Source organism: Aedes aegypti, chromosome 3, assembly GCF_002204515.2.
Source record: "Aedes aegypti strain LVP_AGWG chromosome 3, AaegL5.0 Primary Assembly, whole genome shotgun sequence".
Classification (NCBI taxonomy): Eukaryota; Metazoa; Arthropoda; class Insecta; order Diptera; family Culicidae; genus Aedes; species Aedes aegypti.
The window spans coordinates 403,328,490-403,342,408 of NC_035109.1; the positions used below are offsets into that span (position 1 = coordinate 403,328,490).

General features: G+C 37.3%; 1 protein-coding gene across 1 annotated transcript; it reads right to left on the reverse strand.

Annotated features, from left to right (window-relative positions):
- Positions 1 to 9,145: 9,145 nt before the first annotated feature.
- On the reverse strand, positions 9,146 to 10,629 carry LOC110679832. Its single transcript, XM_021855595.1, has 3 exons — positions 9,937 to 10,629; positions 9,816 to 9,859; positions 9,146 to 9,460 (listed from the first exon to the last, which is right to left on the reverse strand). The coding sequence occupies exons 1-3, from the start codon at positions 10,069 to 10,071 to the stop codon at positions 9,166 to 9,168; spliced, it is 474 nt and encodes a 157-aa protein (XP_021711287.1). The 5' UTR covers positions 10,072 to 10,629; the 3' UTR covers positions 9,146 to 9,165.
- Positions 10,630 to 13,919: the final 3,290 nt, after the last annotated feature.

The window sequence follows — 13,919 nt, forward strand, 5'->3', positions numbered from 1 at the left end:
ATGATTATGCACAGACAAACAGACGTAACACTTAGAACAAATCTCGATCAAAATCATAGTCACGAGGACATGTACGCCCAATGCTAAAATTAGTGTGTTTGGCCGATAGGCCAACAGATGGCGATAGTGTGTAAACGTCAAACGCGAACAAAAACGATGCGAGCGCTGCTGGTGGTCGATTGGCCACCTACTATATTTTTGATTCGACCGTTAAAAAGGTGGTCGATGGACAATGATGAGAGTGTGACGTCTGTTTGTCTGTGGATTATGTATGCACCTAACCGTTGATTATAGATGAAACGGAATTCACCATGAAATATTCTTTCCATACACTTTCAAAGGGCGTATCTGCATATCCTGTCCAAGAATTATTCATTCATATTCGAATGCTTTGGGCAATTTCCTAAAATCACTATCAGGCGTTAGATTGTTAGATATAATTGTTCGTGTATTGGTTGATAAGTAATAACAAGACATAGCATTGGCCCTTTTCAAATGTCGGTCTAGAATTTTTTTATGAAAATGTTTTTCAATATCTAAAACCAGATAAAAAATCAAAACTACATTTTCTTGTATAATCTCTTTGTTTAAACAAGTAAAAATGGCATATTTTAAGTGATTTCTATCATATACACTTCAAAAGGGCGTAATTCAAAATTCTGACTAGGGATTTTTTTCAAAATCGGCCCAGAGGTGCAGAACAACGTTAGGAATCAACTACTGACTGCCGTTTGAATGGTATATTTTATTTGATAATAACGGTAATTGGAGCACCGTGAACGATACTTACTGAATTTCACGGTACAGACACCCCACAATTATGGATCAACTAGGAGTAAATTTGAAGAACAATATATGATAGTAATTTTTCCGACCATATATGGGCTCAGATAGCCGTAGCGGTAAACGCGCAGCTATTCAGCAAAACCATGTTGAGGTTCATGGGTTAGAATCTTACCGGACCTTCTCAGGTTGGAAATTTTCTCCATTTCCTAGAGAATAAAGTATCTTCGTATTTCACGACGAAATTCTCTCTTTCGCTCTTTAAAAAAAAGCAACGATGTCAGTACTTGTCCACTTTGACTATGGAAGTGCACTAAGCTGAGAAGCAGAATAATCACCCTCATTCTTGTTTACGGCGGATCCATCTTTCGATCGAATTCGTTCGTATCCACGGCCCACTTGATTTTTCTGGCGTTAACGAGAATGCAAAACGGTTTGCAATCGAAAGAACATTCGAACGTAAACAAGAATAGGGGTTAATAGAATATCCCTGATACTGCAGAGTATAATTGTTTTCGTGAATATACACCCCTATTCTTGTTTACGTTCGAATGCTCTTTCGATCGAAAACCGTTTTGCAATCTCGTTTACGCCATCAAAATCAAGTGGGCCGTGGATTCGAACGAATAGGATTCGATCGAAAGTTGGATACGCCGTAAACAAGAATGAGGATGATACTTCGAATTTTACAATTATTTTCAAAGTATTTAATTCTGGAGGTTATCCATCCCACAGGTGTGGCTCAGTAAGATAGGACAAATATGAATCTAGCAGACCCATATTATGGGCCAAAACACTACAACAGCAATTTATCTGTAATAAAGGAACACCCGGGTAGAGGTGAATAGCAAAATAATGGTAAAATAAGAACAAATTTTGCAATCATTTCTAGTTTAACCATTATGATGTTATTAATACCTATATGACATTAAATATCTCATCAATAGCAAAACATACTATCATAGCAAAATTTGTCATTGGTCTGCTATTCTTAAAAGTCATGTAATAACTAATCAATAACAAAATATACTATCATGGTAAAATTTGTTATTTGTGCAAAAATACTAAAAACATTATTGCGGCGCTCATTTTAAATCCACATCCAGCGGCGGCGGTAGCGCGCAGCAAATATGCGCGCAATTCAATCGCAACGTCAAAATTCAAGTAGGCTTGGATTTTTTCATTCTTCAAGGACGCAAATGTTTCAAGTTTACTAAATCTGAAACATTTGGTGATTTTCATTGTCACTGCGACGGTATATCGACATTTTCAGATAATCGCATTACGTGGATTTATCTTGCAGAGCACAATAAATATCTACAGAATAACAAACATCGCCATCATAGTAAAATATGTCATTATTTTGATATTTAAAAACTTTATTTAAATAGTTAATGACAACAAACCAATATCAAATTTTGCCATATTAGCTCATTTTACTATTTGTATGATATTTATTAAAGATTCAAAAAGCAAAAGTTTTTTAGCAGGAAAGCTAAAAGTTTATATTTCAATCGTGCTAAGTTTAGATGTTAAAGCCAAAGAACTAAAATTACCGTTATTTTGATCTATGTACTTGTGAATAGCTTATTTAGTTATTATTTTGTTATCAATCTCAAAATAATAACATATTTTGTTATTTACGGTTGCCTATATTTTTGCTATTATTTTGTTATTACAATGGCAAAATATGTTATGATTTAGTTTTTGTGCCAAACAAACCCAGTTATTATTTTTGTTATTTTATCTCTTATTTCCAACAAACAAAGAACATATTTTGCTATTCAAACATTCCATTTTAATGGTAAATTTTGTTATTCTTTTGCAATTCTCCTCTACCCGGGTATGGTATTATTAATAAAGCCCAATTTTATGTTGTTTTCGTTTGTAGGAACTGGGTCGGTGATTAACGTGTAAGTAAACTAACGTCAAACAAATTGTACTGCCCTTCTACGCATATTTGTCCCATGTTCTATGTAAACCTTATGGACCGCGGGACAAATATGCGTAGAACGGCAGTGTAGTTCTGTCGAACCTTAATCGGGTTGGGGTTGAAACTGTGATGCAGAATGGGTTTCGCCAGTTCCAATCTAGGTTCAGAAAAGGAGATCGACATATGGAAACCTGTGTAGCATAAACATTAAATTAGAAAAAAAAAAACGATTGTAAACTCAGTACCACAGACAAGACAGGTATATATTGGCGTAGGAACAGGGGGGGCCAGGCCCCCCCAGAGTCATCCAGGCCCCCTCCCGAATTTCGGATGTATATAAATACTGTATTGTATATAAATATTTAAACAAAAATAAAAATTCACATTATTCTTAAGTGAAGAAAAATTTTCTGAATCAATTGACAAATATTCTTCAGTAGTTACGTTCTTTTATTTTGCTCAAAATAGTGGGAAAACCTCGCATATCGTACACAGTAACAGTGTGGCAGTTCTGACTTTGGTGAATCGTGCGACCATCGAAAGATTAATCGTCGACATCTCCGTTGGAAAATACTGTGATACCAAAACGCTACAGTGTTCAGGAAATTCGGTTCCTTAAATTCGTATTTTTTAAATAGTGCAAACAGTACTATTTCAAATGTTTTAGCATAGTGCAGCATTTGACCTGCATTATGATTTCCTATGTTCTTGGAGGGTGCTCTGATCGAGTTGTCTGGTGATGATGATTGCCCACATAAGATTTCTATTAGGAAATCCATACATTAATTACAACTCGTTTAATATCCGACCGAATTAATTGATAAAGATGCTATCGGCAAATAAATGAATAGTTAAAATTACTAAAGGATCTTCTTAGACATAAGATAGTTGAAATTATTGACGAAAAACAAAGGCTTAAATCATATCACATCTCTTCAAGTCATTTCAACCTGGCTAAAACTTCTAAGAAAAGTCCAAAAAATCGGCCATAGTTTATAATTCCAATAAAATGTTCTTTTTTTGTCCTCGCTTCGTTTTTTTTTTTAATAACTTCACATGAATGAATTTATTATTTAATCTCTAAATTACGTTTCACTAAAAACAAAATTTACAGTCTCAAAAATTTCAGTTAAATCAGTTAAGGTATATCTTTTTTTTTTTTTTTTTTTTTTATATCTTTATTTGAGTGTATTTTAACACACGAGGGCTAGTTCTACACTTATTAAGGTATATCGAAGAGTGGCTTTAAACCTTTTGCAACAAATCTCTTAGAAATTAGTCAAATAATATTGTGAGATTTGTTCTTCTTCAAGTTCATCATTCCTAATTCAACTAAAAAAACTTAATCTTTCAAAATTTCAAACGTTGCCTTAGCAATTTTTACTAAAAATCATTGATTCTATCAAATTTGTTCATAGTTTTTCAAAAAAAAAAGTAATCAAAACTTTTTCGCGAAGTTCATCAAAAGTCCTTCAGAAATACTTTCAAAATACATCGTAAATTGTGTAACTAATTCTCCTATAATTTTTGTTTCTGTAAATTCTGCTTCAATTCCCCCGGATTATGTAGGAATTATCTATGAAAAGTATTTTGGAATATCCTTTGGCTTCGAATCTTTAGAGGAAATTTGTTGACAAAACCCCAGGCAAACTTTTGCTTCCTAAATGACTGTGCAGGGATTTATTTAAAATTCATAAAGAAATTTAGCAGAATTCTTAGAGGCTTTTTGGCGGAATTATGGGGAGTCCAGAAGTCAAAGAAGGAATTCCGCTAGCGTTCATTGATAATTTCTAAAGAAGATGCTGATGGAGCTCCTTGAGGTATTCGTGTTTTTTTTTAATTCCTTAGAGAGGTTTAAATTATCGTGTAGTTTTTCACCTCTAGAGAAAAGATTATAGATTATCACTTATCTTTGGTTGTTTCGTTATCCATCTGTTGTTTTTATCTGCTTAAACATTTTATTGTTTCTCTTTCCTTCGCATGACCTCGCAACCTCGTACTCCAAAAAGTAAAATTTCAAAGAATCTAATAAAAAAAATAAGTTCTTGGAGTTTTGAAAAATTTCAGAATTCTTATACTATGGTTCCTTATTTTTGAAAGTCCATCAGAAATTCTTAAACGTATTTTCCAAGCAATGCAAAAAATTTCCTCCAAGTTTGTTTTAAATTATGAATTTTACCATAAGACATTTTTGGCAATGTTCTTGAAAAATACCGCCAATATTTTCACTTCTATACAGTTCTACCACACTAGTTAAAAATATTCCTTCCAAAATTTATATTCCCTCCGTTTTAACATAAATCTTTGTCCATTACAAACGACGATAAAAATGAACAAGATTTTTTGTAGGTATTCTTACAAAAAAACACCAGAGCTTTTTCTGCGTACCTCGCAGAAATTTCGTTAAAAGTTCAAAAATTCAACGGTGAATATTTGAATTTCTTGAAAATACTTAAGTAATATTGAATTTGTTTACCGGCATATCGGTCTATTTTGCTCGAAGTAAGAGGGAGCATGGAGAAGAAAGCAATGAATACTAGATGGTTAGGTACCGTAAGGGAACGGCGAGAGAAATTGGATTAGATGTTGAAGAGGACAAACCATATGAAACAGTATTACTTGAAACGTCTTTCCTTGTGGCTAACGTCCCCTATGGGAACGGCTTGGTGTGTTTTGAAAATGACACTACCAAGAGTAAGTCTTTTTTCCAAATTCAATTTGAACTTGAATAATATTACGGTCGTTTTCCGTTTTGCGGTAGCCGCCGAGTTCTACCGCAGCTGTCAAAGTTCTACCGTAGGCATCGAAATCATTCTATCATTGAAGCAAACAATTCAATCATAGTATGCTTGAAAGAGAAAGCGCTATGAAGAACACCAACAAACAACAATCATCAAGACGGTATCCAACACGCAGCGAACTGGACTATCGAAATTCATACATTTTGCCTTATGAAAGATGGAACGATTATCGCAATACGAACGCTTTATGTGTCGTTTTAGCATCACTTCACACCAAGGCGTCGATAGGCGCGGGGTGTACGCACGAGCCTATCGATCGCAAGGTCCTTGGTTCGATTCCAGGTTGCCACGAAAACTTTGTTTTCAAATTTCGGTTTCATAAGGCAAATTTATGACTTTCAACCCGATTCCTTGTGGCGAATTTTCATAAGGGGTTCCTATGTTTATCGATAGTCCATTTGCCTGAGTGAAGGTATCATTTAAGCCTACTGATGATTTACCAGTGCAAATCAGTGATATGACAGCTGCGGTAGCTTTCCGTTGAACCGTAAAACGGAAAGTTTTCTCTGAAATTGCAATATCAATGAAGTGATTCGTAGAGTAGTTTGTTAAGATGTACCTTTAAAATATTGAGGTATTTCTGGAGTAGTTTTTGAGTCAAATATGCAGAATTATATGGATTCCTAGATATTCTTTATAGAATAATCATTGAATTAACGTTCGGAAAAAAATATGGAGCAGTTTTTAGAACCTGAAAGAATACCAGTTGAAATTTCTGGAGAATTATTTTGAGAAGCTCAAAAATGGTTTGAGAATTCTTTTGTAAATTTGTTGAGAAAAAACCTTTTAAAAAATTTCCAGAAGAATCGATAATGCTGTTTAAAGTAGAAAATCTTTGGAAAATGCTTGGGTTGATCAATGGTGATTTTTTTGGAATGATGCTAGGACGACATCCCAGGGAAAACAATAATATAATTCTCCAAAGAAATCTCTGAACAAGTTTTTTTTGGGAGGTTATTAAATACTTTCACGGCAGAGTTTATAAAAAAATAGCCTAATGTATTGCGCTAAAAACTTTGGAATGACTGAGTTAAAAAAATAATAATAGATAGGCGTTTTTGAAGAAATTTTAAAATATTGTATTCGAGACAGAATTTCGAAGGACTTCGGGGATCAATATCAAATTGATTTTTAAATAAATTTAAAGAAGCACTTAGAGAATTTTCTGTGATAAATTTAGATAGATTTGTGAAAAACTACTCTGGAAAATCACTAAGAACATATTCACAATTGAATCTTGTTTAATTATTTATGAAAACCTTGTGGAATATTATGGATGAGTCTCGAAACAATCAACCAATTTTTTTTATTTGCAGGAAGTCTTGAATGCTCGCTGTGAATTTTTCAAGCAACCGTTTAAAAATTTCTGAGAGATTTTTTGAAAGATTTGTTGAAAGAATCTGAAGAGAAACCTTAGGAAGAATCTCGAAGGCAAATTTGGAAAAACTCTGCACTCTGAAGAATTTGTGTAAAGTTTCCATTTTTAGTGATCTAGAAGACAATTTTAATAATATTTATTGTACTATTTCTTGGAGAAATCCTCAGTAATTTAAGAAAATCTTCAACAAATTATCAATGTACAATAGGATGAAATTTTCATTTAACAATTAATTTATGTATAACAAGTACGTTCAAACTTCGGAATTTTTCAAGAGATTATTTTGAGGAATTTGACACAGATTCTTCGAAAAATTTTATGGAGAGATTAGAAGAGAGAGAAGAGAAAATCCAGGAAAAAATCTGTTAAATAATAATTACTAATCCCGTGAATGGTTTTCCGTGGGAGTCTCAGCAGGAACTCAGTGGAAACAGGTAAAGGCGTTATTGGAGAATGTACTGGAAAGAATTACAAAGGGATATTCCTTGTGAGTTCTTTGAAATAATTTTTGAAGGATTTTTTACTGGATTAGACAAGGAATGAATATTTTGAAATTTACAAGTATCACTGATATGCAGAGATATGAGACAAAATCACAAACAGATAAAATCAACGCAAATTTATGCAAACTACGAGATTTGTGAAAATCATGATTATTGCGAGCGACGGTATTTTTTTTAAATACATTGTAGATCTGTTGATGGCTGAAAACCAGTAAGCCGAAACGTTATAATCGTGTTTCAGTGTCTAGTAATCACCGAAAATTATCAGCAATCTCCAAACATTACTTCGGTAAGCCAAGAATTTGCTAGGCCCCCTCCAGAAAAAAATCCTAGCTACGCAAGTATGTATCAATAAGGCAATCTACGATCTACGACAGCTACGATCAGCTTTTTTTGTTTACCACGTGCTTTTGACGTTTCGCGATCGGAGTGAAGGCCCAAACGCAATGATAGCGGAACGGCAACGGAATGCGGAACCGGTTCGCCAGCATGAACTATAATCAGCTTGTCGACTCAGTGTTGATCCAATTTCATTCGTTGTCAGCTCAGTCGAGATGTTGTGATACATGCTGGCGAACCGGTTCCGCATTCCGTTGCCGTTCCGCTATCATTGCGTTTGGGCCTTTAGATTACAAAGGAAAATGTAAAGCTCCGATAACACTCGCATGATTTGTTTACTCTTTCATTTCGGTTGCATTCACACTTTTAGCTGTCAGTCCTATCACGAAAAGTCCTCATGGATAGCCTTATTAGAACAAATCTCGCCCTTAAAGCCATTGGTAATGTGTAAGTAATCGAATGAATGTTACATGTTATTAAACAAAGATACAATGAAGAGAAGATCCTTCTACATCTCTTAGTATAGTGACAGTTTTTATCTTGGTGCATTCATTTGCTTAGTAACAAGGAGCTACACACTCGATAACCAATGGCTTTTACTGCTCAAAATTTATGCGAGAAATTATCAATTTAAACGAGTATTAATGCCCAATGTAATCGAGTAATTACATTTTCAAATCGACGTAAGTACGCGGTAAAATACTAGGTAGTTTCTATCGTTTCCACAAGAATTTATGACAAAATGATAAGCCGTTTTATTCAATTTCTTACGACGTTTTGTACCAGAGTGAAATCGACACAAGTAGTGTTTTGTTTAGTAATGGATCATTGAAGGTAGTTTTTGTCAGTGCTCACCGCATCAAAACAAAGGCGCCACTGTATATGGGATTTAACATTGTGACAGCATTGCTGTTCTGTCAAACACACAAAGCTACGGTGGCGCTGTCCATGCTTTCCATAGCGGCTGATTTAGTTATTTTAATGATCCATTGTCTTTTTGTCTCTCCATACAGTGGCGAAAGTGATGGTTAGGTTGAAAATCTTACGCCGTTTTGAAAATCCTGAAATTAAACGTTCTTTAAGTGATAAATCGGTTTAGAGCAGTACGTGCAAAATTTCGTATGCAAAACACGTAGAATTGATAATGAAGTTTGTTTACTTTTCTGACTTGAGTCTGTTTGAATAAGTTTTCGAGATTTTCACCATCCATGTGGCGGGTAAAGCACAAGCGTCGAACTCAAACAAATGTGATGCGCGCGCCATGCATGTAGCATGTAGGCAACTACCAGTTTCACATTAGAATAGAGCGCTATTTTTCGGTACTATGAAATAAATCCGAGTGATGTGTTTGTCTGTGGTATTAAGTTCACGCAAGAAAAATGTTTTTTTTTGCGTTACTGCAACTCTATTTGATGAGAAATTCTGTTTTTAAACGTAAACTGATCCATATCTGTGTGTTATCCATAACTGTGGGGCGACTGTATACTCTTGCAAGATTCGATTCCCTTCTGGAAGCACCGCGCATTCAAAAATCCCGCCATTTGCCACAACACGTGTTTGGAATAAAGCCATGATGAGTAGTGCCGTCTCTTTCCCGCCAACTGACTGTGGATTGCTGCGGCGGTTTATTGCCATCACATCGTCATCTTCATCATCCGATGCGTGCCTTTGACCTGTAGATGTGTTTGTGTCCGGGTTCCCGATCCTCAATCCATAGAACATGCTGGTGATGAAGAAAAAGCAAGGGGGAAAAGCGTTACAAAACTGCTAACCTATTTCGATGCGTCGCGGCGCAGTTACTGTACTCTCTTTTTTCTAGTCATTGGGATTCGGGTGTGATGTGTTTTGGGGGCTGCTTTTTCTGAGTTCATTGAGCTTTGAAGAAGCACTTGAGAAAAGCAGCCGCCAAAAGACATCACGGCCGCAATCCGTTCGAAAAGAAAAGATTCTCTCAGTTCAAAAGGGGGTTTTGATTTCACGCCGCCAGGAAGCGGTCAATGGATTGGCTCTAATTTCTTTATCATCATTGAAAAGGGGGGATTTTTAATGCGAATGGATTCTACGAAGTAAATGCTTACCTAGAATAGGGGGAAAACGTAACTTCCGCCCACGGACCCGCGTTCTGGAAGAAAGATTGAGAAGGAACATGTCGTGAGTAAACATTCCTTTCTAGGTTAGAATTTTGGCTTTAGGTCTTACCTGTTGTTCCCGAACGGGAATTCGCGGCCATCCATCTCCGGGACGGGTTCCGCGATCTCTCACAGTATACTCCTGTGATTTGAGATTTTTCAAATGCATCAAGCCACAAGAATATACCGCGAAACAGCGCTCCATTTTGGTTCTCGGCGCGGGACAGCTTTCGTGAAAAAAGCACGTTTTTCTCTCCGCATTTCTTTCATTCACAGCCACCAGTGGCAACTTTATTCCTAGCGGAAATTCAGTTCCCGCGCCCACTAGCCATCACTTTCCGCCATGCTGAGTTGAGATTCTTGTCGAAAATCAAATCTTTTCACCCGGCATCGAACGAAAAACACGACCCCGAATTTCACCAATTTTCACTCGCACTGAAAACGAAAGGAGGGCGATTTTTCGAGAGAGCGAGCCGAAAAACCACGCCAAGCTTCTTGCCAAGCGCCGCATTGGGAAGCAACTTCCGCGATTTCAACTACCAGAAAACCGCACTTTTTCACCGGATTTTTCGCAAATTTCACTCAACAAATATCAGCAAACTATAACCGCACCCGGAATAACAAAAACAATGCCGATTTTGTCCATTTTATTGCCGGAAAAAGCCACTAAATCGGAGGTCGAAAAACTCACACGCAAAACCGCGGACACGCACTTCGGAATCGAAGGGAGAGAGGAAAAAGTCACACCGCGAACCAAACTCGAGCGAAGCCGAAGTGAAAATGAAGGTCCGCACGAGAGAGTGTCAGTGGCAATCCATCCCACAGAAGCGGCGGCTGAGAGAGAATTCTTTTCGGAGGAGAGAAAACTTTGACGTCACATCCGGAAGTGGGCAAGATATTTTCAAGATAGAAATGAGAAGAGGGCTCTGGTGGTGGGCACTGGCAAACAAGGGAAAACAGAGTGCGCGGACTCGACTGTTTGAAATGACGGTTACACTGAGAACAGCGTTGCAGTTGAAAATACTATTTTTGCAATTCCGTTGCATATCAATCAACTTTTCATTGAAAAGTTGATCAACATAACAGCCTACTTTTCATACCGAAAAAACAATGCTGAAAAGTGCTACTTTTCAGCACTCTTTTCGGTGCTGAAAAGTAGCACTTTTCAGTACTGGTTTGGTAGGCCTTCTGCGCGGCTTGTGAGTCAAGACGAGTCGTTCTCCCCTTGGGTGACGTTAGGGGACTAATGTTATTCAAATGGGAGCGACTCGATACCTCACCGACTTGTCTTTCTTTATATGCAGCACAGAAAGCACTATTGCATCTGATATTTGGGTGTTTATCCACAGAGAACAGACGTTCATCTTTTCGCGTCAGCGTGTGTAAACCATTGTACTGGTCATTTCAAAGTGTGTCGTTATGCTCCTGTTACGTGGCGCTGTCGTCAGATTGAGAATGCTACAAATTTGCCGCTTTTTACACTTTGGCGCTAGTGTCGATATCAAAAATTGCCACTTGTCGCTAGCGTTGCTTTGTGTGCTAATGCATTTTGACGTTCACTAGTGACATCGTGTTGTCGAAACGAGTTTGTATGTCGGACTGTCTGCGTTGGCGGCGCTGATGGTTGATTCGAATCTTTACACATGGTTCAGATGAAATTTTGTTCGAGCCTCCATGTCTGTTCTCTGTGGTTTATCTACGACTGGCGTGATGTGAGAATTGTCGGTGTCGTATAGCGAGGTAACAGTTCTCGACTAGAGTGAAGTGACTTTCCATTTGGTTTACACGGCGAGTCACTTAACTCGAGTCTACATCCGTTGTGCAATCTGGTTCCGACACAAGCTGACGATTCAGCTACTGTTTGTGCTGTCTTACCTGTTCTTTCCTCCAATAGAGAATAAAGATCTGCATGATACCGATGGGAGCGTGAAAATTTGTGACATGCATGGGTACTTATCACAGCCTACGTGATTGAAAAATACTGAATTGAAACTACGCATGGCTGTATGCCCATGTGGGTTCTGTTTGTGCTTTTAAAGTTCATCCAGCTGGAACGGCATTTTTCGAAATAGCAAAAAATGTTGTATGCAACTCGTTGCAAAACTCGATTTTTTCAGCACTCGTTGTATTTATCCAACTCGGCGAGCCTCGTTGGATAAATGTACAACTCGTGCTGAAAAAATCATCATTTTGCAACTTGTTGCATAAATAACTATTTAGAGGTTTAAATTGGGTCCTAAAATGTTTAATGAATTCTTGCTTTTATTTAATAATACGGAAGAGCATGTTATTGCAACTACTTTAGCAAGTTTTCCAGCTCAAATAACGGCTATAACATTTTTAAACTTCAATTTTAAAAATGGTTCCAAATATGAACCACAGAGAAACAGACGTAACACTTAGAACAAATCGTGATCAAAATCATAGTCGCGAAAACATGTACGCCCAATGCTAAAAACACTGTAGTTGGCCGATGGACCAACAGGTGGCGGTAGTGTGTAAACGTCAAACACGAACAAAAACGACGCGAGCGCTGCGGGTGGTCGATTGACCACCTACAAGATATTCTAATCGATCGTTAAAAAGTTGGTCGACGAACAGTGATGAGAGTGTGACGTCTGTTTGTCTGTGTATGAACCTTGACACTTATGATGTTGTTTGACATTCACTTTTTCGACAAAAATGCCACAGGGCATATAGTTTTAACACTGGGGTTGTTCCTATCTAACATTTCGGAAGGGACACGGAAAACAAAATGTATCCAACATTTGAGTTTAAACCAAAGGGTGTGACAAAATCTCAAAAATCATAGAAATACAGTTTTTTGTACTTAAACCAATGAAAATTATTTAAAAATTGAGTAAACATGTGTTTCTGCGCTAAACTTAAGCCACAGACAAACAGACGTAACACTTAGAACAAATCCCGATCAAAATCATAGTCACGATGACATGTACGCCCAATGCTAAAATCGGTGTGTTTGGCCGATGGACCAACAGATGGCGGTAGTGTGTAAACGTCAAACGCGAACAAAAACGATGCGAGCGCTGCGGGTGGTGGATTGGCCACCTACCATATATTTGAATCGGCCGTTAAAAAGGTGGTCGATGGACATCGGTGAGAGTGTGACGTCTGTTTGTCTGTGCTTAAGCGTTTGGTACTAAAATTGAGACAGGGCTTTAGGACCCTATTAAATACACAACGCCACTTGATTTGTGCAGACTAAATTTGCATTTATCTTAAATATTTTGTGCATTCAATTTTACCATGGTACCATTTCGACAGTAAAAATTACTATATCATGGTTAAAAAGTGGTTAAAAACTTGCAGCAAGCCAGAATCAAACCGAGGTTCTTGCGATTGTCAAGCGCGAACGCATACCGCTCGGCTATCGATGCGGATGGATTGAGATGGACCAAAACGCAAATAAAAAGCGTTCTTGATAGCTCAATCGTGATTGGAATAGTAAATTTGAAAACTTGTTCATGGTTCTCATTACTTCAGCGCTTGTTTCAGTGCACTGACACTCATACATGTATGAGCCTGCATATATGCATACTAACCAGGGTTGAGAAAAATCTGAAATTCACTCTACAGTAGCCTTGAAAATAGCAAAACACCCGTGGCTTAGGGCAACCCAAAATTGCTGTAGAAAAATGTTCTATTTCCCGCTGCATTTCCCGCATTTAGAGCCTTCAATGAAACTAAAGATTTAGAAAATGGATCATTAAAGATAGTTTTTGCATGTGCTCACCGCATCAAAACAAAGGCGTCACTGTATACACACTTAAACGGTTTCGCCGAGAACCCAACAGCTGATATCTCGGTAATAATTTGACGATTCTCGGTAAAACTTTTACCGAGATCTCGGTAAACGTTTACCGAATCTCGGTAACGTTCGCCGAGATCTCGGCAAAAAATTCGGATTGCCGAAATCTCGGTAAAATAAGTACCGAGATTTGGCGTTAAAATTTATCGAGCTCTCAGCTGTTGGGTTCTCGGCGAAAAATTTTACTGAGGTCGGTGAAATAATTTAAGTGTGTATGGGATTTA

What these genes read in the sequence shown, in the direction of transcription:
- LOC110679832 (XM_021855595.1), bottom strand. Translation starts at nt 10,071, where the DNA reads ATGGAGCGCTGTTTCGCGGTATATTCTTGTGGCTTGATGCATTTGAAA. An exon ending in TTCCCGTTCGGGAACAACAG is followed by an intron (nt 9,860 to 9,936) that starts GTAAGACCTAAA and finishes TCTTTCTTCCAG; the next exon opens with AACGCGGGTCCGTGGGCGGA. An exon ending in ACGTTTTCCCCCTATTCTAG is followed by an intron (nt 9,461 to 9,815) that starts GTAAGCATTTAC and finishes CTTCATCACCAG; the next exon opens with CATGTTCTATGGATTGAGGA.